Source organism: Dermacentor silvarum, chromosome 1 (genome assembly GCF_013339745.2).
Source record: "Dermacentor silvarum isolate Dsil-2018 chromosome 1, BIME_Dsil_1.4, whole genome shotgun sequence".
NCBI classification, from domain to species: Eukaryota; Metazoa; Arthropoda; class Arachnida; order Ixodida; family Ixodidae; genus Dermacentor; species Dermacentor silvarum.
Genome location: NC_051154.1, coordinates 390,321,300 through 390,348,574, shown reverse-complemented (window position 1 = coordinate 390,348,574; position 27,275 = coordinate 390,321,300). Strand labels below are relative to the sequence as shown.

The following is a 27,275-nucleotide window of genomic DNA, read 5'->3' as shown; positions in this document are numbered from 1 at the left end:
TAAAAAAATTACTAATTATTTCTTGTTTATTGGCTGCAGATCGAGCATTCAAGTGCAGAACGGAAATGTTGGAGTTTCGTTGTAACTGCAAACGATGCGGTAAGATGAAATCATGATATTCCATGGCCATCTTAAGCGAGTGTTCCCAGTAGCGCCAGAAACAGCAGACCTAATCCTAGCAAGGTCACGCTCTTCCGATATTTGCACAGCATCAGAGCTATCATTTTCCCTTGCATAGATCTTTCCGTTGCTGGTCCACACAGATTTCCATTTATGTTCATATTTCCTTTTCACTGCCATGCCAAGCAGCCTCTTTAGCGCCGGGCACAAGTGTCCGTTTACGTACACGGGGCACGTGGATTCTAATCCTAGGTCTCTGTTCGCGATTCTTGTTTTCTTTGCTTTTTTCAAGGCGGCGTCGCGTTTGGCTCTAGATTTAAATTGAACAACAATGTTTGTTTTATCCGGGTTGCGAGTTGGAACACGGTGACAACGCTCAATGTCAGATGAACTGATAGGCTCATGGATTGCATTACCGATATCAGACAAAATAATAGCAAGGTCCTCATTTTCTTTCTTTAGAACACCCTGTATTTCCAGATTAGCATTTCGTGAGTACTGCTCCGAATGTGTGAGTCGTCTTTCAAGTTCTGCTGCTTTTTTTTTTCCAGTGCAGCACATTTAGCGCGTAGTTCGTCATTTTCGTTTGCCTGAGTTGCATTCTTTGAGAGCTAAGAATTCAGTCTTTGCTTCATTTCTTCGATTGACTCATGCACAAAGTCAATGCTTTTACTCATTTGGCGCTGCTCATTGCGCACCTCGCGGATTTCATTCCTGAGGTCACGTTCCGATGCATCTTTGAAAGCTTTGAATTCTTGTCTAATTTCTTTGAGCAATTCAGTCCTTATCTCTTCCTTTAGCTTTGCGAGTTCCTTAGCCATATCGGTAATGCTACTATACAGCAGCCAGGTGCACGAATCAAGCAAATACAAACTTAAACTTCAAACAAACTCAAACTTGGCATTGGCGACGATACTGTATAAATGCAAATGTAAATGTATATGTACAATGGGCACTAACCTGTAGTAAAACAAGCAGTAACCTTTAGTTGAGCGCCGCACAGCGTCGTCACCAATGCCAAGTGAAAGGACGGGTGGCTGGCAGCCTTCTTTTATACCAAAGGCGGTATCGCAAGATGCCGAGAGATTGTCTAGAACTGACGATGGGCCCCACGCCTCCTGGTGGCAGCCAGTCCAAAACTACGTCTTCCGGGCTTTCGCTGCCTACGGCGATGTACCTGACGAAGATCGATTCTTCCCAAAACGTCGGAAATGCCCAGCTCCGGCAATCTGTAGTAAAACAAGCAGTAACCTTTAGTTGAGCGCCGCACAGCGTCGTCACCAATGCCAAGTGAGTACACGTGACTTTCTGTACCACACGCAATGTTTTCAAGGCCACCGTCAGATGAGGCGTTTAAGGCTTTCGCCTTAACACGTCAGCCTAACAAGCATCCATCCAATCAAAACATCAGCATAGAAAACGTTTTGGGCGTCACAGAGCAAGATGCAGCGGGAAAGAGGAAACGACTGCGCCAAGTTATATAGAAGGTGTCCCAACTATCATGCACCAAGATTTAAAAGAAGAGAAATGCGTTACTCGAAGAAACCCTAGTACGTATTGTTTCCAGTAAAGTCGAGTAGCCACTCGTAATTTTTCGTTACTGAGATTTCATTAGATAACTGCAATTAATTCTCTAACTCGAGAAGAACTGTTCTATACGCAGCCTCTATTTTGCTTTTTCTTTTTTACTCTGAGTCCGAGTATAGGCGCCCCTGCGCATAACCGCTATTGATTTTCATTTCGAGTAAATCGGGTTTGGCCTTATCTCGGTTTCTGAGTGAATTATATATAAGACCTCTGTATGCAAGCGGAGATGTTGCCATCCTAAATAAATGCTGTTAATTAGAAGAAGAGTTCTTTTCTATCATAAGCCCTTAGCATTGCCTATTGGAAAGAACAGCAATATTGAGAAGCAATGCCATTCACGTGCATTATCACCCTTTGTTGATAAAAGACTCTGCAGAAGACCCGCCGTGGTTGTTTCGTGGTTATGGTGTTAGGCTGCTAAGGACGAGGCAACGGGATCAAGTCCCGGCCACGGCGGCCACGTATCGAAGGCGGCGAAATGCAGAAAACACCCGTTTACTTATATTTAGGTGCACGGTAATAAAGAACCTCAGGTGGTCCATATTACTGCGATAGCAATTATATGGACACTCCAAGGGCATTTCTGCCATCGGCGTCACCGTCGTCGTCGCCGTCGCTGTGAGGTTCCATGTGAAGTCGTACGCCGATAAAATTGTCGCCGCGAGCCTTATGGCGTGTGCGCGAGTGAAAGCCTACGCGTACGCGGGTGAGCCGGCAGTCGCGGCTCAATGTAGAGCTTGCGAGGGAGGAAGGCCGGCAGGAAGCGCGCGGTTTTCCTTCATGCGCGAGGCACGAGGGCGATGCCATGGAGAGAGGGAGGGGGGATGCGATCTGCACCAACGGTTTCAGCTCACAGCGCGGCCGCGCAGGCGGCATATCTTGAAAGCAATCGGCGATGTGGGTGAAGCGCGCGCCCGCACGGCCGTCATCTTCAAAGCGATCTGCGATGGGGACAAAGTGCATGCGCCGAGGGCCGGTAGCTTCGTATGCGCTCTGCTTTCGATGTTTAGTTCGCGTTGAAACGAGAAGAGATCGTGAAATTCAATTTGCCCGCTGCTGCTGGCGCGCTTTCTCACTCCGGCATTTTCACAGCTAATTTCCGCGGTAATAGAGCGAGATGTGCTCATGTTTACCTGTGCGCGCGTGACACCGTGCTTATAAGCGAATGCGTACAACATTATAAGGCCCAGTAAACTACTATGCTTGCTTCGCATAGCCATCTACTAATTTGCTATCGCAATCATTGCTTCGCCTTTCGTGCGAAACTGCGACGTTGTTTTCCGGAGTCCCCCACTACGCCGTGCGTCATAATCATATGGTGGGTTTGGTACGACAAACTCCATAATTTAATTTTAAATTTTAAGGTGTATATCCTGCTGCAAAGTGCTCAATAAATTCCTCAATGCCAAGCATGTCATTATAGAATATCCCTTTCTAAAGCCAGCCTATTACATTTGGCTTAACCGAAGATTGATAAACCTCGCGACAAACTCCGTGGCAAACATGATGTGGCAGATAAGCTAGAAAAAACAACATGCCTGCGAACGGAGCGGGACGTGCGTGCCGTATTCAACGGTCTCACAACCAGTTCACAACGTGGCTTAGCTCGGCAGTTAGCGCCGCTCGCGCGTCCTGGACACTTTTGTCCCCCAGTAGTACAGAGCACTCACCAACGAGCAGCGTGTTGTGCACATTGAACTCGTTGTAGGTATACACATACATGTATACAAGGGTATCTGTATCCGTATTCATCTGATGAAGTTCGTTGAATTGGCCACGGTTAGGCTTGCCGATCTCGGGGCCCCATACCGCTGACACGGCAGCGTCCTCTTTGGCACGTTGTCTGCAGTGGTCGCAAGCTCGCGGGTGTCATATAAACTGACGCATTGCGATTTGCTACAAACATCACCCGCCACCAGAATTTGGCCTTCTCCGCTCGATATAACAGCAATTTCATTCTAAACTAAGGATGGCCTGTTATTTGCATATATGAAATCATCGTTCTATAAAACAAGATTTTCAATGCATGTTTATATGGTCATTTCAATGGCAACAATGATTATTTCTCTATGTGATTAGTTCGCTATATAAACGTTTAAATACATCTGCAGATATTTTACCAGAACCTCCGCAATGGAACAAGCATATACAGGGTGTCCCAGCTATCACGCAGCACGATTTAAAAAAAAGGAAAGGCGTTACGCGAAGGAAACCTAGTTCGTATTGGTTCCAGCACAGTTGAGTAGCCGGCAGTAATTTTTTGTTACTGGGATTTAATTAGGTAATTGTAATTAATTATTTAACTCGTGAAGCACTGTCCTAATTATCAAAGTGTCAATGAGAAGATTGTAGAGCAACATGAAAAACTCCCGATACAGCTTTCTGTTGCTGCTACATGTGTTTTTGCGAGCGTGAAAGAAGCCCACGAATGCATGTAAAATGCCTCGAGCGGCCGTCGCGCGGCAATTCTGCGTGTATCGCGAGCTTCTTTCACCTTCGGAAAAAACACACTTATGTAGTAGGTATTTAGCAACAGCTCAGGAAGCACATTACATGGCGCCAACTAGGGCCGATGATGGTTTTCAGCCGGCACTGGCTGGGCCGCGACGGCCTGCCGTTGCCTCCGTAATGCCAGTGCTGGCAAAGCCACTGTAATGCCACGTGCACACTAGCGGAAAAACGCGCGCGCCGCGCCGCCGGCGGCAAGACGCGCGCCGCGAAAGCAGCCGCGATACGGGTTTTTATTGCCGCGGCAGGGATCGGTCTTGGACCGATTTTTTGCGGTTTGCCGCGTGCCGCGGATGAAGGAGACCAATGCGAGCGGCCCGCTTCCGTGACGTGCGCGCGGGTAACTGGTGCCATGCGGACCCGCCCGACCGCTTGTTTCTCGGTTCGCACTATCATCTGCACGCGTGAGCTCCCGGATAGTTCGAGAAGGGGAGAGGAGTCTAGTTTGTCACGTGATTGCCGCAGCGGCGCACCGCCGGTTGGTGTGGCCGCCCTGGCGCTGCTGCGTTTTGCCGCCGGCGGCGCGCCGCGCGCATTTTGCCGCTAGTGTGTACGTGCCATAACAGACATCTAGCGCTGGCCCTGCCTTTCCGGTGAATGCCCGTTAATGGCAAGGCCGCGAGACGCACCTGGCTATCCCGGGCCTGCTTTGCCATTAGAGTGCCGTCATTGGCTGGTTCGCTGGTTCACTGGTTAACCAGCATCATTGGTTGGTTAACAGTCTGTATGGAGTGCTTGGGCAGTGATTTTACCAGCGAAGCTGTTTAAGCCAGCCGCAATTTGTGGTCCGTGGTGCTTATCAAGAAACTACCAAGAAATAAAAAAAATGTGGTTGATCCCTCTTTTATAGGAATCGGTATAGAACACAAAAGTGAAACGTGTCTTCACAGAAGTAGTGTAATGTTTATTGCACATTGATATATAATGTCTATTGGTGTTTTGTGGCTAAAGCGCCCTTAGGCGTTGATGCGCCCACGCTGACGCCTGGTGGCACGTCTCCTCCATCACGACTACCAACGTCGATGACCATGAGCAACCGTCGTGCATATGGAAGCTGCACTACGCTGCACACGCTAGCACAACGCGAAAGACGAAGCACGTAACTGACACACTAATACAACGCGCAAGACAAAGCACGTAACTGAATCGTCACCGAGTCAAATCAGCGCGTACAGCGCGTCGTAATTGCAGCCTCCGCGATCAACTTCAGAAACATTTTCAGAGCTAATTGCGGAGGCCACGCTCCGCTGTGCTGAGTACGGTGAACGCCACCTAGGTGGCGTTGGTAGTGCTTCTTGATGCCAGCGTCCCTTCGAATGCTGGCATCGAGGCGTCGTAGTGCTGAGACCACCGAAGCGTTCACTGTCGGTGCGCGTTAGTGTCATAATGCAGTACTTCTCTTTTCTGCTCGTAGGCGGCGGCACCGCCCCGAGCAAGAGCGCGGGTACACGGAGGAGTGTTAGATATATAATGCGCGTCTGTGTAGCTCTCTGCAAATGCGTTTGTGGCGCAATGGGTTAAACGCTCGGCGATCTATCGTCGCGGACCGAGAGGTCGTGGGCTCGATTTCCAAATTTTGCATGTTTGTGGAACTTTTTCTTCTGGTTTCTTTCTTTGTATTATGTTCGTGTACATTGTAAGAACGTCATATCCGTGACGGAAATACGTCAGTGAAGTCTTGGTGGACCCCGGCATAAAACACTTTCGTGTTAATAAAATAAACTTTCTTACCGAGGCGGGATGTGTCGACCAGCTGTCTCATTACGGGCTACTCAAGCGCTCAGGCTATGGCTTGGGTACTGTCCCTGGTGAACCGATAACACTACAAGTCTGAGAGAGTCGACGCTAGTCCGCGTCAACATGAGTCGTAGTATGTCGAAGTGAGTTGAATATCCGAGTTCAATATTTTATTTGCTGGAGATGTCACTTGTCATCGTCTATCATGGGTTTTAAGGACTGATTGAAGCGTGGAAACGTTTTAAGTAAGTTTCTCTCAGATTGCAGCAAGAGAGACGGCGTCACTGTGGTTAGGTTATCAGAAAACAAAAGAAGCTGGTACCCGGGCATCGATAAGCGAGAAGGCAGTAGATGACTTTCACTTGCGGGCTCTGGTCGAAGCAACATTAGAGCGGGTCTAGTCTGGGGAAAGTAGCTTGCCTTGTTGCACTATAAGCAATTTAGACAGAACTAAATAAAACGAATATTTTTTATGCACCGAGTTTTTGAACACTGAGAAATAAAGGCCTACCACAAAGTGCTTCAGAGTTCTCAAAGAACACGCCCACACCGCAAGACTGCCTGACGGTTCTGCAGTTTACCAAAAGGGTAATCCTCTCACGGACGCGTCGGCCGACATGATGGTCAGTGCCGTGTCGCGTAGAGCAGCTGCGAAATTAGTGTCGGCGGGCGCATGCGCACACAGCATGCTCTTGTTCGAGCATCGTGTGCTAGGCTATTTCGCTTGGCTCAACACAGCCCCTGCTGCTTATTCGCTTCTAACGCAAACTAAAATAAGCACAGGTTTGACAAAATCGATTGCTAAGGATAAATTTGCTGATGAACAGCAGGCGTTACATGTAGGGTTCACCGAAACAGCCCAGAAGACGATGCTTAGACACTAGGACACCCTGCGCGCTCGCGCCTAATAGCGCGTCATTTTAAGGTGAGCCCCGTGACACGGAACTAACCTACGTGCTGGCTGGCGCGCTTGTGAGGTCATTATTATATAGGACAGTTGTATACATGCTATTGGGAAACTAAGCACGAACTCTCTATTTGGACCGATCTCTGAAACAATCAATGGGGCTCAGTGACAAGGCGGTTATAAAAAAACTTCTGGAATGGAGATGCCGCGCCGCGGCTGACGCCGGCGACCGCCATATTGCTCCGGGCAGAAAACGCAGCTGCGCCGCTTGGGCCCTTGCGGTAGTTCGGCAGTTGCGGCATTTATAGTGCTTAGTTACGGTCTGCTGAGCGGTAGTTCTGCGTTTGTAAGGGAACATCCAAGCTCTGCTGAACGGGATGGTGAACGCCTGCGTCGCACGAATCGTGCGAAGCAAAAGTCAGGAGTAACGTTTCACGTGTATATGTAGCGCGAAAAAGCCTTCAATCGCTCGACCATTGCTGTACACTATCTCCGTCGAGGAGCGCTGTTGTACATGAAATCTACTTTAAATTGGCTAATATAGGCTGAAACAAGCTTTTTTCTGCGTACGTATGTTTGTGCGACAGGTTCCCGAAAGAGAAAGCGCTACGTGACGCATGGCAGCCCGCTGTTCGCAGAGATGGCTGGGCGCCTAAAGATTCGGATGTTCTTTGCTCGGTGCACTTTGAAGAGGGTTGTTTTGACAGGTCTGGTCAAACGACAAGGCTGCGACAGGGCAGCACTCCAACCATTTTTCTAGTGTTCTCCGCACATCCGCATAAAAAAGCGAGTTCGTAAGAAATGCTTGCTGTTCGTATATATTTCCGGTGCGCTTGCATATGAGATTCCGCATGTCGAGAGGAATTATTTACTGCTTATTTATATCAAATGATACAGCTCACAGACCTGGCGGAGGTCATAGCTGCGTCTCACAAGTTGACTGTTTATAAGCGTGGCACGCAACTGTTTCGCATCAAAACAAGAAAATAACTGACCGAACTGGCAAAGAAAGAGTATTTCCAGTCACATATCGTGTGTGTAACAACACGATATGTGCCTGGAGCAACAACAGTTCTTGTGCAGCTGTAGGTATCCTATCTCGGCGTAATTTAACTTAGGCTGGATCGCGAATATTAATGTTTTCGGAGATCAAGTTGCTGTTGCATGCCATCGTGTAAAGCTCTATACAAATCAGAGTTCATACAAATTCGTCTATTGCGGACTCACGATCTTTACAATATTTAAAAGCCATTATTCGTAGTTACTGAACCGTGCGCCTTAAGAAGTGACATTATCAGCATGCCTTTAATTTTGGGCATTGGTGCAATTTTTCGTTTTTGCGCAGCCGAAACATTTGTTTGTTTTGATGTGTTTGCATTTTATGTATGCCTGTTTGGCATTGTTTTCCTATAGTATACGCTGTGATGCACCAGGTAGTTATGCAATATTTTATTCATTTTTTCCACCATCTTGTTTTATGCTTATTTTTATCAAAATAGCCAGAACATAATAAAAATTTATTTACCACTTTACTGATTTCACCTTGTACTCCGTGTCACTTCGGTAATGTGGCAAGCTGATGCGCATGAAACGCGTTACAGCTTCAGCCCACGTATTCTTGCGTTAACAACTGCCTTGTGCATTTGTCCTTAGCGTGACATGACAAAGATTACTGGGGATTCCTGATGATAGAACTAGGCGACATGAAAGCCCTAGCGTCGCTAACTCAATGATACGAGGGCCGGTTTCCACTTCTTTTACGGAGTCTTCGTCACTTTATTTCGTCACAATTCATTCAGCAAAAAGTCACTCTAAATTCGCCTAATTCACCTCTCTGTGCACGCATTATCGCCTCAGTTCAATCGCGTAATCACTTTTAGAATGTTAAATGTGGCTTTCCCATCATCATCAACTAGCCCAGCACCGCGTGTTCTTCCCATCATTACCTTTCGTTGATCTCCTATCACCCAACTAAACCCCTTTAATCCACGATTATTTACTCCTAATTCAACATTATTACTGTCACAACACACTTCATTCACCTATCTATATTCATTGTTACTGCAGTTCACATGCTTAATTAATATTGTATACTTAATAGTGGTATTGCGCGCGCTATCACCTCTTATCCTAAGAGGATCATTTCGTGTCAACAGCATGGTTTTGAAACGGCCTTGAGACTGACACCCCACCATGAGGTATGCATAAAAGGCTGTCACATTAAAAAAAACATCTGCGCTAAATAAATCATAGTAATTCTCCCGCTTTCATCATAAAACGCCGTCACGAAATCGCACTGGTTACGCTACCAGCGCGCCAGCAGCGCTCGTTCTTGCCTGGAGCAAGATGGCCGCCAACCGGTTTTCCAGGCTTCAGGTGGTCGCATGGGCGCGCATAGGGGATCTCCACTCCAGAAGTTTTTTTATAACCTCCTTGCTCAGTGAGCTCTTCAATGCCGCTTCTTGTACGCATGGTAGCTCTTTATGCAAAATAATGGCAATTCGCCGCTTCAGTAACGGCACATTATAAAACACAATATACAAGTTTGTGCAGTACACTTGCCGCGTCATGTCTATGTCGTTATACTCTGGAGTACGAGGTGCCATGTTCGATACCCTGCCGCGGCGGCCGCATTTCAATGCGGACGGAACGCAAAAGCGCTCGTGTACCATGCTTTAGGTATAGGCTAAGTAAGCTCATGTTGTCGAAATTAACGCGTTGTCCGCCATTAGGGCGCCCTTCCTAGCCTGCGAATTGAGTTGCTTTGGGGTGCCACGCACCCATACTTTTTTTAGTACGTGATTGTGGGCGCTTTCCCTACATCGCCAAGCAAGCCTACCCGGTTACTGATAAACACAACTGCGTGCCTCATTGAGTGGGCCAACCAACCGCTTGGGACGTGTGGCCTTATTTATCTAGGTGGTACCCGCAGTCTTCTAGCTGGTGTTGGTTATGATGGATTAAAGTGGATTATGGGGGATTAAGGGTTGTACAAATTAGATCAAGGTGTACGAAAGTGGATAGGGTGCATTAGACCTGATGAAGGTGGATTAAGGTGGGGAGGAAGCAAGAGAAAGGCAGAAGGCAGGGAGGTTAACCAGAATAACGTCCGGTTGGCTACCCTACACCGGGGGAATGGGAAGAGGGAACACAAAGATGACAGGGAGAGAGAGGAGGGAAGGAAAGAAGGGAAATGAGTGGTTAGTTCGCTGACGCGTGTTTCAGTGCACTATTAGTCACATACGTTGACACAAGCCCGTCGTCCTCAAGAAGCACAGAAGTGCCTTCATCGCTTTATGGGCCGGCGAGCGATGGGGGCGGTGTTCCAGCAGCACCTGCACGGAAAGCGTCCAATTGTCCAGTTTTTTTAGCGCGTTAGCAAATTCTTGTCTTTCTTGGGCATATCGTGGATAGTGGGACAGCAGGTGGTCAATAGTTTCGTCGGTGCCGCAGACCTGGCATGCTGCACTGTCGGTCACTCCAATTAATGTAGAGTATGCCGTTGTGAAGGCAACTCCTAACAAAAGGCGACAGAGAATCGAAGCTTCACGTCGAGGAAGTCCGAATGGAGGTCGGAGTTGCAGTGAGGGGTTTAATTGATGCAGTCGTGTAAGTCGTAAGTTTGGCGAGTTCCACTCGGTCAGTGAGAGACTGCGTGCCAGGTGTCGAAGCTGCCTTGCGGCGTCTGTCCTCGAAAGTGGAATTGTAACGCTGAGCTCTTCTTGGTGTGATGTGCGAGCAGCGTAGTCTGCAGAATCATTGCAACTGATTCCACAATGACCAGGTACCCATTGAAATACAACCTCGTGGCCTTTTTGTTTGACGTGATGGTGAAGTTTCACGGTTTCGTATGTCAACTGTTCATGACAGCCGCGTCGGAGAACTGACTGCATGCACTGTAATGCCGGTTTTGAGTCTGAAAACACAGCCCATTTTGTAGGTCTTTCAGAATCAATGAATTCTAGTGCACGACGCCGAGCCGTTAGTTCTGCCGCCGTTGAGGTCGTGACATGCGATGTCTTGAACCGCAGTGTTATTCCTCGCGTTGGTATAACCCCCGCACCACCAGAACTGGACGACGTAGTCGAGCCATCGGTATAGATGTGCACGCGGTTGCTGTACTTTTCATGCAAGAGGAGTAAGCTCAGTTGTTTTGGAGCAGGGGCCGGTACATCTGACTTCTTCTGTAGTCCTGGAATCGTTATATGTACTTGTGGACGGCTCAAACACCACAGAGGAAGCACTGGCTTCGCCGCAGGTGCGTACCCTGAAGTAAACGATGCACGATGTGCACTGACAGTAGCGCTAAATGTCGAGCAGGTCCTTTCAGCAGTGAGGCTCGCCAGGTGGTGGGAAGGGGTCCTAGCATAGTGTCTGAGATGCGTACGCATTGTCTCAACGGTAATGTGTGTCGTGATTGGGTAATCCTGGGCAATGGCAATGGTTTCAGCCGTTGATGCACTGTGTGGTAGGCCAAGACATATCTTAAGGGCTTGGGCTTGAATGCTTTGAATCGTACAGAGGTTAGTCTTGCAGGTGTTGGATATTGCAGGCAGGCTGTACCGCAGCAATCCAACGAACAACACCAAGTACAGCTGTAACATACCGTGTATGGATACTCCCCAACTTTTTCCTGCAAGGAACCTGAACAGGTGACAGATAGCAGACAGCCGCTTTTTCACGTAATTCACGTGCGGAGTCCAAGACAGGTCTCTGTCAATTACGACTCCCAGGAGCCTGTGACTTCTGCTGTATGGTATAAGTTGTCTGTTAATTGATATTCCGCAAGCAAACATTGGCTTCCTGGTGAATGCCACCATTGCGCACTTTTCACAGGAAATTTCAAGTCCTTGTTGACGAAGGTAGCAAGATGTCATTGTGGCTGCCTTCTGAAGCCGAGCGCGAAGCTGAAGTCGTGTTACACCTGATGCCCTAATGCAGATGTCGTCCGCATAGATGGAAAGTCGTACGGTGCTTGGCAGGTTATGGCAGGATTATGAAACACAATGGGGAAATCAACAAACTCAACTCGTTAATCTTTAACTTAGAACACGTCCACCAGAACGTCGACACAATGCAATACGCAAAAATACACGAAGCACCGCATGAACACCTAGCTTGGGATGGCTTCCATCTAAACCGCAGAGGAATACATCTAGCTTCCGAACACATCAAATCCTTTATTAAGGACAAGTACAGAAAAACACTCTGTAAATCTAACCCTACCGAAAGTGCCACCCCGCACAACACAACTGCAACAGTCACTTCGGGCACACAGACAACTCATTGTAAAACGAGCCACCGCGCACATGGTATTCCAAAGACGAAATCAACGGCAGTGCAAACAGACACAACTGTTACAGGCAACCATAACCGACGCATTCACACAGACACCCACACGCTCGCCTGCACACGCAATGGCAGTACAAACAGACAACTGTCGCAGACAACACAAAATCCATAACCGAAACATTCACACAGACAGCCACACGCTCGCCTGCACACGCAAAGACTCAAACAGAAACAGAGGTGGAACTAAGTGAGGCATGCGGAAACAAACCTGCCAAACAGAAGCAAACGACACGCAAATCTACCCGCCAAAAGGCAAATAAATGACAGTCATTGAAAGTTAATAACCACTCTCAGCCACGCAGTACACAATTTCTGCAGGCCAGAAAACTTACCAAGAAACGTGTGAGTTACACTTTTCATCTGAAAACGTACACAGACTGCACACAGAACAATATAATCCCCAAGGGACTAACCCTGAAGGCTATACCAGCTCTAGGAACACTCCCACCCCGTCATCGTGCAAACTGGCAGACAACATTAAACAATGCCTCCTTCTCACTTTTGAATATACTCACGGAACACTGGGAAGAACAACTGGAAAGTTTTAGCCATAGACTTCAGAACATAGCTCTGACACCGGATGAGACGAAAGATTTAGAACAGTACCACGAAGCACAGTCTCGAAAACTGGTTCAAAAACAGAGGAAGAAGCGATCTTCAATCAGAAAACAACCTTCCAGGCAAACGGCTACCTCACGCCAACAAAAGGGAGCTCGAATCTACAAATAGCAGACGTGGCTGAAGGCTCCCCAAAATTAAATCAGTCTAATGTTGTAGATATTTCAAAAACATTAAGTAGGGAAGAAATAGACGTACTTAGCAAGGGCCTAAACTTTTGTCCCACGAACAACACAGTAAATGAATTTGAGCTTCACAAGGATCTTTCGGAATTTTCCCGACGAATGCGGGTAAGACATTTTTTCGCCAACAACGCACCAGACACCGGGACGACCCCACTTAGAGCCCAATCTACTTGGACTCCTGAACCAGAACAAGCCATAGAACTCGACCTATACCTCAAAACTGTTACTAAAGAAATTATAGGCCAATCCAAGACAGCTAAGCGACTTAAAAACATAACTTCATCAGAGAATCGTATCATTTCAAATCTTAGTTGCCGGAACGACATTGTCATTAAGGAAGCAGATAAGGGTGGAAGTATAGTTATTTGGCCGATAGATAAGTACAAGCACGAGGCTTACAGACAGCTAAACAACCCTGAACATTACCGTAAGCTAGACAATCATCCGACGTTACCATACACACTGAAAATTACCAACAGGCTGAAATCACTTTTGGATGATGAATTGATAACACCGTCAGAATTCAAATTTCTTAAACCAAGCAACAAAGCTGCAGGACGCTTCTACCTCCTTCCGAAAATTCATAAAATTCCACCCACTGAACTTCACACCGCTAATATCCCAGGGCGTCCGATAGTATCGAACAACAACACCCCGACAGAAAGCCTCTCCACATTTCTTAACGACTTCCTTGGTGACTTTCGGAAAACACTTGCGTCATTTGTACAAGATACCCCCCCGTCTACTCAGAATTATAGAGGACATTAATACAAAAGGCACACTACCGCAAAACATAATTCTCGCAACACTAGACGTCACGGCCCTGTACACCAACATTCCAATCCCTGATGGTTTAAACTTGATAAAAGAAACGCTGTCCAAACACAATGCTCAACACTCTATTGAAGTATACTTGCCTCTTCTTGAACTAGTTCTGACATATAATTACATCGAATTTGAGGAAAATTACTATCTACAAATACGTGGGACAAGTAAGGGCACACCTTTTGCACCAACCTGCGCCAACATATTTATGGGTACTCTAGAAAGGATTTCCTATCTCGTTGCACCCACAAGCCCCACACATACCTACGATACATAGACGATATATTCATAATATGGGAACATGGTCAGGAAAGTTTAGATAAATTTGTAACTTTCCTAAATTCTTTTCACACAACAATAAAATTCACATCGGAATCTTCAAATGAGCGCATAAACTTTCTGGACACAACAATATATATTGATAATGGGACACTAAAGACAACGCTGTATATAAAACCTTTTGATAACCAACAGTACCTAGATTATACAAGCCACCATCCCAGACATTGCAAACAAGGTATCTTTAAAGGCCAAGCCACCCGACTTCGTCGCATTTGCGTTGAAAACCATGACTACATAGACAGACTCGATCACCTTAAGGAAACCCTATCAAGCAGGAACTACCCGAACACTGCCCTTCAGAAAGCCTACACCGCTGCAACCAAGCTTGATCGAGCCAAGGTCCTCAAACCCCGCCCTAAGATCACAAGGACAACAACGCCTCTTCTTACTACTAAATTCTCAAACGCACTCCCCAACGTGAACAATATCCTCAGGAAATACCACCCAATTCTCACCAGCAACCAGAAACTTAATAAGATCTTTCCCGACCCACCCAGAGTAGCCTACAGACGGAACAGTAATTTCAAGGACATTCTTGTACACGCCAAACTAAGGACAAAGACGAAGCCAACATCCGGTCCCTGTGGCCGCTCCAGGTGTTCCACATGCAAACATATTCAATCTACTACTGCAGTAAAAAGTACAGCGTCAGATTACATTCACAAGGTAACTTCGAATTTCACCTGCACGTCAAGCAACGTAGTCTACTGTCTAGAATGTGCCGCTTGTAACAAGCAATACATAGGTGAGACTGGACAAGAAATGCACACGAGACTCAACGGTCATCGCGCAGATACAAAACACAATTTACCTAAAGCAGTAGCCAGCCACTTCAATGAGCACGGCCATATATTTGATGAAGCAAGACTCTATATACTACAAACAAATTTTCGTTCACCTCGCGAGAGAAAATATACAGAATCATACCTCATACACAAGTTTAAATGCCTGCACCCCACGGGGATGAATTTATCGCGTGGCAACTTAGAATCGCTAAAAGCAGTAACATAAACCTTAAATTGTTATACCATTAACAAAGGCGCAAAACAAGTTAAACCTCCAGCTAATCTCGATGCTCAACCTCACCTATTCTTCCATTTCCAGTTCTTCACTGCATCTCCCCTACCACTCAATTTATTATCCTCCTCCATGCTATTACTCATTGATAAACCATACGAACGCTTTTCCAGGTACACCTGTCCCCTCAGTGTTCATGTTTCAAATTATATTTCTTCCGCTGTCACTCTCATGTGCCGGTTTTTTTTTTCTCTTCTTTTCTTTTTTTTCCTTTTCCCCTCAACCTCACCTATTCTTCCATTTCTAGTTCTTCCCTGCATCTCCCCTACCACTCAATTTATTATCGTCCTCCATGCTATTACACATTGATCAACCATACGAGCGCTTTTCCAGGTACACCTGTCTCCCCCCCCCCCCCCAGGTTTAAATTTCTAATTATATTTTTTCTACACTGTCACCCTCCTGCGCCGGTTTTTTTTCTCAAACGCGCGTTTTTCTTGTTTTTTTTTTGTTGTTTTTTTTTTCTCCACACGAGATCCACACCGAGACAGTCCAAATTCCCAGACGCCAGGATACCTTTTTCGGCGCCTTGACCACACAAGGTCTCGCCAATTCTGTATACCACCGCGACGACGCCTAGGGCGTACTAGTGAGGCTGACGTCCCTTGACGGACCAAGCTGCTCCCTGTCAACCACAAAATTACCCGATGCCTTGATGCTACGCTACTCAAGTCATCCTTTCAACTCGTATTGTGACCTGCACACTGACCGGCTCTTCAGGGACCCCAAACGGACGCCGACCACGACTCCTCCGAACGCTCACTCGCCTCTCGCTCCCCCAACCCCCTCTGACGGTTTTTTTTTCTTTATAATTTTTTTTCCACTTTGTCGCTCTCCCGCTCTTTTCCCCTCGTCTTAGAAACCGCGCCTAGCCAGTCAAGCGCCGGCGCTCATTTTCTTTTCAGTCTCTCCCTTTACAGCCAGCCACAGCGGACATCGACGTGACTTCACTCCACTAACCCTTTAAAACTAACCCGCCGAGGATGACGAGGCCGCCTTTGACGAAGATAGGTCCTCCTATCGAAACGTTGGCCAGCCTTTCTGAGGCACCTTATCCCTGTTTATAATCCTTATTCCTCGACTGAAAGACAGATGCATTCTTGATCTCCTCTTGAAACAACGCCATCTCTCGGGCTGTGGTTTTACCCTAGAGCCCCAAGTAGCGGACTTAAGGTGTCCGGCACCTGCAGTGCGCTCTGCGCCGATGGCGTTTTCATGCTGCTCAGTAGAATGCGCATGGCGTCCATAAGTGACTTCAACATCGCTATGACTTGGCGATCCTCAGTTGTCGTCACATCAGCGGTTTGTGAGGTCATCGAGGGCGGCGCGATTTGATGTGACTTCGAGGCAGGTTGTGCTCGTCGAAGTTTAGGCCACTCTTCTGGAGGAGCGAGTGTTGCCCCTTTCTTCGTTGTCGCAGTGTCCGTCTTTGTGGAAGTAGGCGTTGGTATGGTAGCCGCTTTGCCGGAAGATGGTGTATCTCTATCGGTAGATGCAACTCTTCGTGATGCTCTTCGGTGGCGATGTCGTCGTCGCCGCCTGAGAGTAGCGGCAGCCTCTCTGTGTGTAGAATGGTCCCGTACCATACGTTTGAGTACCGCTCGCTCGTTCCTCACCCGCGGGCAATCCTTGGATGAGGCCTCATGGCTACCATGACAGTTAGGGCACTTTACCACAGTTGCGCGGCAGGCTTCTTCCGAATGAGATTCAGCGCACCGTGGGCACACGAGATTGTTCCTACAGACACCTTTTAGGTGTCCCATCTTGCAGCATTTGTAGCATTGCAGGGGCTTCGGTACGTAGGGCCGGACTAGATGGCGGACGTGGCCAACTTTGACGTGTGAGGGAAGGCTGTCTCCCTCAAACTCAAGCTTCAGGCAACGTGTTTTGCCAAGTCTTGCCATGTGCGTGATAAGAGTGCCTTCTGTAGTTGGCTTTATTAATATAGGCAAGTCGTCCGTTTGTATAGAAATAACGACATCATAAATGACGCCGACAGTGCTATTGCAGCCTGTAGAAATCAAGGATCGCACTTTCACTTTGTCGATCTACGTTACGTGCCGCAGGCTTTGCAGCGCACTACGGTGTAGAACGTCTACTGCGAGTACATTCTTCCGTGCGTTTATTCTCAGGTCTTTGATCTCATTTGGTGCGATTCCCTAAAGAAACGCAGAAAGGACTTGCCTGTTTAGGAGTCGCAGATTAGACACAGGGTCCACGGGCATGAAGAGCATGTCATCTGCAAACCGAAGGTTGCTGAGATGATCGCCGTTGATCCTCACTCCAAAGCCTTCCCAGTCTAAGAGCTTGAATACTTCTTCTAAGCATGCAGTGAATAACATTGGAGAGATTGTGTCTCCTTGCCTGACCCCTTTCTTGATAGGTATCTTCCTACTTTTCTTGTGGAGAACCAAGGTAGCTGTGGAATCCTTGTAGATGTTTGCTAAGATATTCACGTATGCCTCCTGTACTCCTTGATTACGCAATGCCTCTATGAATGCTGGTATCTCTACTTAGTCAAATGCCTTTTCATAATCGATGGAAGCCATGTAGAGAGGTTGATTGTACTCCGCAGATTTATCGATTACCTGATTTATGACATGGATATGATCCATCGTAGAATATACCTTCCTGAAGCCAGCCGGTTCTCTTGGTTGGCTGAAGTCAAGTGTTCCCCTGATTCTATTGGAAATTATCTTGGTGAATATTTTATAGAATACTGATAGCAAGCTAATGGGTCTATAATTCTTCAGTTCTTCAACGTCTCCCTTCTTATAGATAAATATAATGTTGGCGTTCTTCCAGCTCTCTGGTACACATGAAGTTGTGAGGCATTGCGTATAAAGGGCCCCAAGCTTTTCAAGCATGATATCTCCTCCATCTTTGAATAAATCTACTGTTATTCCATCTTCTCCAGCAGCTTTTCCCCTGGTCATGTCTTTCAAGGCCCTTCTAACTTGAGCGCTAGTTATAGAAGGAGCCTCTGTATCCGGTTCATCACTATCTTGAATGAAAGTAGCTTGGCTGTTTTGGGCACTGTACAGGTGAGTATAGAATTCTTCCGCTGTTTTTACTATGTCATCGAAATTGCTGATGATATTACCATGCTCATCTTTCAGTGCATACATCTTGCCTTATCCTATGCCAAGCTTTCTTCTTACTGATTTAATGCTGCGTCCATATTTTACGGCTTCCTCAATCTTTCCCACGTTATAATTTCGAATATACCTTAGTTTTTTCTTGTTGATTAATTTTGACAGTTCAGCAAATTCTATCTGATCTCTTGAGTTGGACAGTTTCATCTTCTGTCGTTTCTTTATTAGGTGCTATGTTTCTTGGGAGAGCTTACCCACTGGTTGCCTTGGTTCCCTACCTCCCACTTCAATTGCTGCTTCTGAGATAAACCTAGTTACGGTTTCATTCATTACCTCTATGTTGTCTTTACCTTCCTTTTCTAAAGCTGCATATTTGTTTGCAAGCACCAGCTTGAATTGGTCTGCTTTTACCCTTACTGCCTCTAGGTTGGCCTGTTTCCTCTTGACTAATTTCACTCACTCTCTCTTCAAATTGAGAGAAATCCTAGACCTCACCAAACTATGGTCACTGCACTTAACCTTACTTGACACTTCTACATCCTGCACTATGCTTGGATCAGCAGAGAGTATGAAGTCTATTTCATTCTTTGTTTCTCCATTAGGGCTTTTCCAGGTCTACTTCCTGTTGCTGCGCTTCCTGAGGAAGGTATTCATTATTCGGAGCCTATTCCTTTCCGCGAATTCTACTAACATCTCTCCTCTTGCATTCCTAGAATCGATGCCGCAGTTGCCAATTGCTTGCTCACGAACCTGCTTTTTCCCCACTTTTGCATTGAAGTCGCCCATGACTAAAGTATACTGAGTTTGCGCCTTTCTCATTGCTAGTTCAACATCCTCAAAAAACTGTTCTGTTTCTTCATCATCGTGACTAGAGGTTGGGGCATAGGCTTGTGCTACCTTCATTTTGTACCTCCTGTTCAGCTTTATTACGACGACTCCTACCCTCTCAAGGTTAACCTTTCATTGGCAAGTGAAAGGTTAATGCTGTAGAATTCATCAATGTTGCCCGCTATGTTGTTATGCACTAGAAATCCTACCCCGGATTCTTTCTTATCTGGAATACCTCTGTAGCAGAGGACGTGGCCGTTAGTCAGCACTGTGTAAGCCTCACCAGTTCTTCAAACCTCAGTAAGGCCACTAATATCCCAGGAAATGCCTGATAATTCTTCAAATAGTCCTGCTATGCTAGCCTCACTCGAGAGGGTGTGCGTGTTGAACGTTGCCAGGTTCAGTTTCCATTGGAGGCCTGTCTTGACCCAGAGATTCTTAGCACCCTCTGCCGTGTAGCAGGCCTGACCGCCGCCTTGGTCAGGTGCTCCGCAGCCACTGGGAACTGAGGGCCATGGGTTAATTGGTAGTGGCCGGAAACTGCACCAGGGAGGCCAATTCCTGTTTTGGTGAGGGAGTGACTTTGATGAAGCTTAGTGGGCCTTTCTAGTTTTGGTTGCACCTGAACTAGTATAGCCCCACTAGCTCTCGGCGATATATATTTTTTTCTGGCGGTTTCAGGCACCACTCTATGCCTGAAAATTTGGTGGACTGGAGTAGGATTCGAACTTACGACCTTCAGATTTGAAGCCGGGTATTCTACCTCTGCTCCACGCCAGCACGTGACGTGGCGTGGTGGCGTGGAGCAGAGGTAGAATACCTTCGTTCTCTCACAGTGCCGGGGTTTCATTCCCATCGGCCGTCGGCTGCGGCGCGACAGCGCAATGTGTTAATACCGGCTATGCATGGTCCCTTTCATCGCGACCGCCAGCAGCAGAGCAACCGCACGATGCACTAGGCATTTTATCAAGCGTGACAAGGCAGCGCGAGAGTGAGGGAGAAGCTTAATGTCACCCACGGCACTCTAGACACAAGCGCGCGGAGCAAGACAGCAGCGCCCCGTTGTGGCCAGGACACCACTCCGGCCACCGAAGCCGTGGTCCGTTTACTTTCTTGGCCGATAGTACACCACCTACATACCTGACCCGACCATCCAGATTACACGTTGCGCTACGGCAGGCATAGCCAAGGGGTCTGGTGCCTCCTCCGTTATGTGGGCGCTGTTGTGGGTCACAGACTCGCCACTATAATATAAGTTCTGTGTTAACTTATAACAGTGGCACATAGCTTTATAAAGCTGTCAAATTGTCTACACATGCATGGAGCATCTAAAAAGAGTCACGAAAACAATGTTTGCATTAGTGCAGTGTGCAGTGCACTTGTTGTGCAGTGCAGTGCAGTGTGCAGTGTGCAGTGCACTTGTAGTGCAGTGCACTTGAACGCCACTGAACATTGATCATTAACGGCTGTTATACTTTGCGCACCTGCAAGCGCGCGAATTTATGCTAAGTTGCAGCTGGGATTATCGGTGACATGATAGTTATCCGACATATCTTGTATGACTCTGGACAGACTCCTACAAAGATGTACTGCACCCCGATATCAGACCCTGCAGTATATTTGACGGCCGCTAATTTTTTATCACGACTCTGGTGTTTGAAGAGAGGAAAGACTGTTCACGGTCGCTTCCACTAAGTGGACAGTATCGAGGCAACTTACAACGTGTTGTCAAACTTGGAAGCCGCAGAGTTGTTTATTAGTCTTCAGGACTCTCCACATTATAGTGCAGTACATTTGATCATAAGGAACTTCGAATAATATTCAAGTTCATGTGTGGAGATCCTTAATCTGGCGCTTTGACTTCGCACAGACGCGACCTTGGACCAGGGGTTTCTGGATGGCGAAAGCGGATAATATCCACGGTTCAGTAATTAATGAAGCATTTTGCACTTTCGAAGCATAATGTAAATAAATGAAGAACGAATATTGTACTTTATGCCAGTTATATTGTGCCGCGGGAAGATTTTTTAGGTGCTCTAAGATTTCAGGCAATTCGTTTTCTCCGCAAGATTGGAGAATACGACCAACAGCAGTGTTGCTTGCGCCGGTGGCCCTTGTGCGCTTTTAAGCCCCAACTGCAACCACAAAAGAAGAGGTCTTACAATTATCAGACGCTGCTTTTATTGAGTCTGGTTGAAACCGCTTTGTGAGTACAGAAAATAAGCCGTTAAAGCAGCTTTTTTTACGTGCCCATAGAATCCCCGTCGTGGAGTATAGTGCATGTTAGAGGCACTGCAATTGAAGCGCGAAAAACAGGGCCAGACCGAGCGTACAACACAAGTTAGCAGCAGACGATATGCGTGTTTTTCGCGACGGACTTACCATATGTAGCACAAACGAGGCGGATTTTCTGCACTTCTCCAACTGTTTTAAAGCATCCTATTAAAAGCCGATGGGGTCCTTCGTTTGAACCAGCGTTAACTGATAAGGTTTTTGTTATTTTGTTTTCGTTTCAGGCGATTCGAGCGGGGCTATACAAATAGCCACTGTGCTTCAAAGATAGGGCTGGTCAAAGACAGTGCTATTCCTGTAGGTAACTTATAAACGTTTACCACAGTAAAGGACAGGACGACGCATGAGCACGCCGCCACGCGAGACCAACGCGTTCGTAACGAACAGATCTCGAACACAGGAGCTACGTGTAGGTGATGCTGGCGCAGTTAAGCAGCCGGCAACTCGACCACTGCAGACAAGCGTGCTTGGTCTCTGTACTATGTGTACAGGCAGTATTGCGGGCAACATTGGAAGTATCTCGTGTTCTAACTGCAGCAGGCACACACAAGCAAGAGCAGCGGGCGCGCTTAACGACGAACGCTCTTTTTTTTAGCCAATTCTTGCACGTGTTATTGAAACAATTACCGCGGCTGCGTTATAAAAGATGCGCGTGTTCCTCAATGCATGGTTATTACGGAATAATTGCATGAAGCGGGATTGTTGACGCCGTGCTTCAACTTTCAGCCGCATGCAGCCTGCTCGGTGATATCCAGATGCTTACGACTCGCTTTCTTTTCAACAGTTTGGGATGGGTCAGGAAGTAGAGATTTGCCATAGCCTAATTACCTGCGTTTTTCTTTCCTCATAAAACATGTTCAGTGTTGATGCTGAGCTAACATACAAATTAGAGTAGAGAAGAATTATGCATTTCGATGCATGGTTGTGCATCAACGCGCCAGAAGTACGAACGTATAATGCGGTGGCATCAAACTTGCTGACATCGCTTGTCCATCGCTAGGAAAATGATCAGGAACCTCCTGATCAAAATAAGTTCAAAATTTAAAGCCCGCTCCAAATTCAGTTTGTCGGCGGCATTTGTCACAAAGGGTGACTAGACTACCGAATGTCACAGTGTCCAGTTTTACGTCGAATGGATATTTTCCGCTAGAATCGTTTGTTATAACGTATCTCAAAGTGCAGGGTGGTTGCACAATAGGTTGTCTCGTCAGTTGCAACTACGGGAGGGCCATTATAAGGTTTTAGGGTGTTTTTGAACATCGCCTGTGGCAGATTGCATTATCCTTGTCCTTGAGCGGGATTATATGAAGAAGGCGGCCATACTAGCAAGAGAAATTGAAACACATATGCCACTGAATAACGGAAGTTGACTAAATAATTCTTATATAAATTTTTACGACTTTGGCGTTCCAGTTGCTTCTGTGCTGCAAAGAATAAAATAGCTTTTTGTCAAAAAGAAAAGGGGAACTACATCGCCTTTTTACGGCGGCTATGATGGCGCATATCCCCAATGCGGAGTGATTCTGTAAATTCATTCCAAGTGGATACGCCTAGCAAGTTCACCAGCTACAATGCCTACATGGCAGCATGTCCCGTAAAGTAATTAATTAAAAAGTTTATTAGCGAGTTTTTGTAAATTAGGTAAATATATGTTTACATTTCTCGTGCAAGTAATTCCTGCTTGTCTGAATAATCGAGCTCAAAGACTGCAATTATGCGTTCTGCAACATATGATTTTTGAAAATTTAGTAAAACTGAAAAATGATCATCCCGTATATCATATATAGGATATTTTCACACACTGTTGATACAGCAGTCATACACCGGTAAATTTGGTATGCATCACGACAAAATGCGAAATATAGGGCTAATTAGACTTAAAAGAGCGCAGCCTCAAATCTCTGCTCAGGTGAGGTCTACACATTCGTTTGATGTATACCCGAGACTATCGCTGCAGGCAGTAGCTGACACGCAATAAAAGAGGAATGCGGAACAGAACGGCGCCAGCTCCATTAAGACACGTTAACCTAACCCTGTTGAGTAGTAATTAACATGGTAACAAGGGCGGGATGCATTGTGCGTCCCATAAACATTAGGATGCACACTTGCATTGCTACACCATCTGTTGCTCCAATTTGTACAACAGAATTGTTTCACGTTCCTCTCACTAACTTTGAGTGCGCGTTTGGAGTTGTGCGAGCACCGATGGACTTAAAACCAACTACAAATCTGAAAATGGCCACCACATTTTACTTAAAAGCACATTTGGGTGATATTAAACAGCGGGTGCTGCCTGCTGACGTGAGTATTTCAGCGCGTAGTAACAATATACGTCCTTCCTCGAGAGGTACGGTACATGGTTTATATTAGACACTGACAGTTTTAGTTTGACGTACGCAGAAGCTTTGCGCACACAAACACGTAGCATTCTAAATGCATATTTGCATGCGCAAAGTTTCTGCCTACGTGCGACTCAAGTGGTATACTATTATATGAGCGTATACAGTGAACAAGCACACATAGTACGCATTACGTTACGTACGGTGCAAGGGCCTTCTGTACCACCTTCTGTAGGCACTGGACACTCGCTATGATGCGGCAAATGCTTCAGTATTTTTTGAAAGCTTATGTCTATATATATATATATATATATATATATATATATATATATATATAAGTAGCATTCTTGTTTTGTTTTTGACAGACTAACTCTAGGTGAAGGCACGAAAGCCATTCTTTGTTATCCGTTCAGTGCACAGCGTCGCAAATGATTATTTGTAGGAAACAGTGCGCACACGGAATTCAGGGTTGCTTAGCTTTTTTTTACCTTCAGAGCGCAGCTCCTAGGTGCCCGTTCCCTCAGCGAGCGGCGACGTAACCGAGCGAACGAGCACAACAGCGAATGACAAAAAAATTTCGCTGTTTCACCCGAAAGGCGAAGCATCGATTGCGATAGCAAATTATTATACAGCTATTAGGAGTAGGAATAGTAGTTTTATCGGCTACATAAACTTGCATACTTTGACTTACTAACTCAACTAACAATCGTGGTGTCAGCGCGCACAAGCAAACATGAATAGATCACACTGAATGATCGCAGCCAACGAATGTCAAAACGCTGGCAGCAAGCGCAAGTTTGCGCGCTCTATCGCTTCAATGGAAACGGAGCGGCGAATGCACAGCGCATACAAAGGTCAGAGCCGTGTGGAGATAAGAGAAGGTGCGGGCGACCGCCGGGCAGAGAAGTAGTTGTTGGCAGAGGAGAAGTTGCCCCCCCCTCCCGCCCTCTCTCCCGTTTCGTGCTTTCGCGTGGGAGATTGAGTGGCAAGAAACGCCATTGGCGCCGGAGCACAGCGCCGCCCCGCCTCCCACCCTCCAATACCCCCACGGTCTTTCGCGGGACGGTCGCGTTTGCTTTCCGCCATGCGTTCGCTCTCCGTGTAGGGCGCGGGGGAGTTCGTCCTCCGTGATAGCGCGCGTCCCCCGCGCGTTTTCGCTCGCGCATACGGCGCGCGGCGACGATTCTATCGCCCTTGGAATCTATACGGAACCTCACGGCGACGGCGACGACGACGGAAGAAATCCGGTTGAAGTGCCCATATAATTGCTATCGCCATAAAATGCAACGTGGAGTGCAGCGGGGAACGATAGAAAGGTGGCGATAGCAAGAGAGCGTGAGGAGGAGGGTATGGCGAGAGCGTGAGAAGAAAAGCGTAGCGCTGCGCAGGACTCGTTGTGCGACGATGGCTACGAGATGGCGCCAGAGTACCACGGGTCTTCTTTTCACTTTGTCTTGCTTCGGCCACTGCTTTTAACGGCTAACAAATACTAAACATCATCCCTCGATGCACGACGTGCCTGCATTTATCAGAAGTTTCTCGAATGTTATCGATAGTTTTAGCTGTTCGCTGTTGTCATCAACGGTTTTCGTAATCTGACTGTATGCGCGACCCGAATTGTGTAATACTTTCTGGAAGCCACGCGGGGATCGAATCCCGGCCACGGCGGCCGCATTTCGATGGGGGCGAAATGCGAAAACACCCGTGTACTTAGATTTAGGTGCACGTTAAAGAACCCCAGGTGGTTCAAATTTCCGGAGTCCCCCACTACGGCGTGCCTCATAATCAGAACTGCTTTTGGCACGTAAAACCCCATAATTAATTAATTAAAGCCACGCGGGCACCAGCGATTACACTGGCAAACTCGACGAGTCATGCATAAAAGCCGACGCGCATGAACCGCACATTTCCAACAATCGCCGACTCTACTTGCCGCTATCGTTGCGCTTGAGTGTTACTTGTTTTGCTAGGGACTAGTTGGCTTAACAAAGAGTTACATTTGTACCTCACAGTTTCGACACGGTCGTTCTGAACTGTTACTGCCACGTTACAATATAATCACAATACTAAATAGTGTTAGCCAGGTCATTCTCAACAATGAGCGACGGAGCCGGTATAGAAGCGCATGTGCCACAGCTGCTAAACGAGCTGCCCCAGCAGAGGCCTAGCGCCGCCGCCAAGAGGACCCTGTTGGTCAGTATCAAATTCGTTCCCACAATATATCGCCAAATTAAAACGCCTTAGGAGCTGCACTCAAAATTCGCCTGAGGGAGTATCGTAATGGTCGGTGACTGTTTTTTTTTTTTTTTGTCAGTTTGCTCCGCTGCGTTCCTACGGGGGTGGTTTTTACCCCTCTGCATTGGACGATTTACCGAAGTCACGTGCCATAATCGGTCGCATTTCACGCATTGAGATTGAAGCACAGATGATTATGCATGTTAACTCGATTCTCCAACAGGAAGGGGGAGCTCCTTCGAGTGAAAGTGCTCGCGCACGGGCTTTCCTTTGAAATTTCAGCTGTTTTTGCACAGTTGAGGCGCAGTGCAGCGGTTGATACTTTTCAGAGAAGAGCCGGTGCGTGATTTACGCCTTGGCCGTGCTTGTTTGTTTGCAATGCCTAAACCCGGTGAGCTGCCCTTTAAGTGCCCGTACGTCTGCTACGTATTAAATTTGCCGGCACTTACGTCATGGTTGTAGTAAGCTCCGATGGAAGGCGAGTACTTGATCTGGAGCGTGCCGGGTCCGGGGACCACGAAGTCCTGGCTGTTGTACTGGTCGCCGAACGCGTGGCGCGCGGTGATGATGGACCTGCGCCACTTATTCATGAGCGGAGGGATGTTGCGGCAGGCGATGGGCTTCCGGAACACGTCACCACCAAGGGCGTTGCGAATGGCGGCGTTGGGCGACATCCACGTGCGCTTCAATTGGTACTTCTCGAGAACGTCCTTCTCAGCCATCATGGTGGCGCACTTGACGCCCACGTTATGTAACTTGAGCGCCTGGGTGGCCTCCAGGGTTACAGTGTCATTGGTCTGGTTGCGATGTTCGATTGACAGATGGAACGCTCTTTGGTCGGTGTCCACGCACGGCTCGATGATACTCTCCTGGAGCAGGTCGCCGACGATGCGCGCCATGTCGTCGCCCCGCACCTGGACCACGGTCTCGAGCATGAGTTTCTCCAAGGGCGCAAGAGACAGCAGGTCCGAACAGCGGGCTAGAGGCCTTGAAAAACGAGCGCGTTCGTCTCGCGGTAGTCGTGCTCGTGACCACGAGCTGATCGTGCCTCACGCGGTCAACAAAGAAAAAGAAGTTTTTACGTTTAAGATTACATTTAACATCGCAGCATCCATTCAGGTTAAGCACTTCAAATATATATCAGTCCATTGCAAGTTTGCTGCCTGAATCACTGAAGATTAAAAAAAATTATTCATTAACACCTTCAAAAATTCCTTGCACAGCCTTT

The 27,275-nt window shown here is 47.1% G+C and overlaps 1 protein-coding gene across 1 annotated transcript in view; it reads right to left on the bottom strand.

The window, feature by feature from the left end:
* The window catches only part of LOC119446300 (isocitrate dehydrogenase [NADP] cytoplasmic-like), a 34,659-nt gene extending 7,677 nt beyond the window's left edge, over positions 1–26,982 (bottom strand). Inside the window, exon 1 of the mRNA XM_037710702.2 lies at positions 26,497–26,982. Coding sequence (XP_037566630.2) covers positions 26,497–26,982 — 486 coding nt within the window. The remainder of the gene's footprint in view (positions 1–26,496) is intronic.
* Between the last annotated feature and the right edge of the window lie 293 nt (positions 26,983–27,275).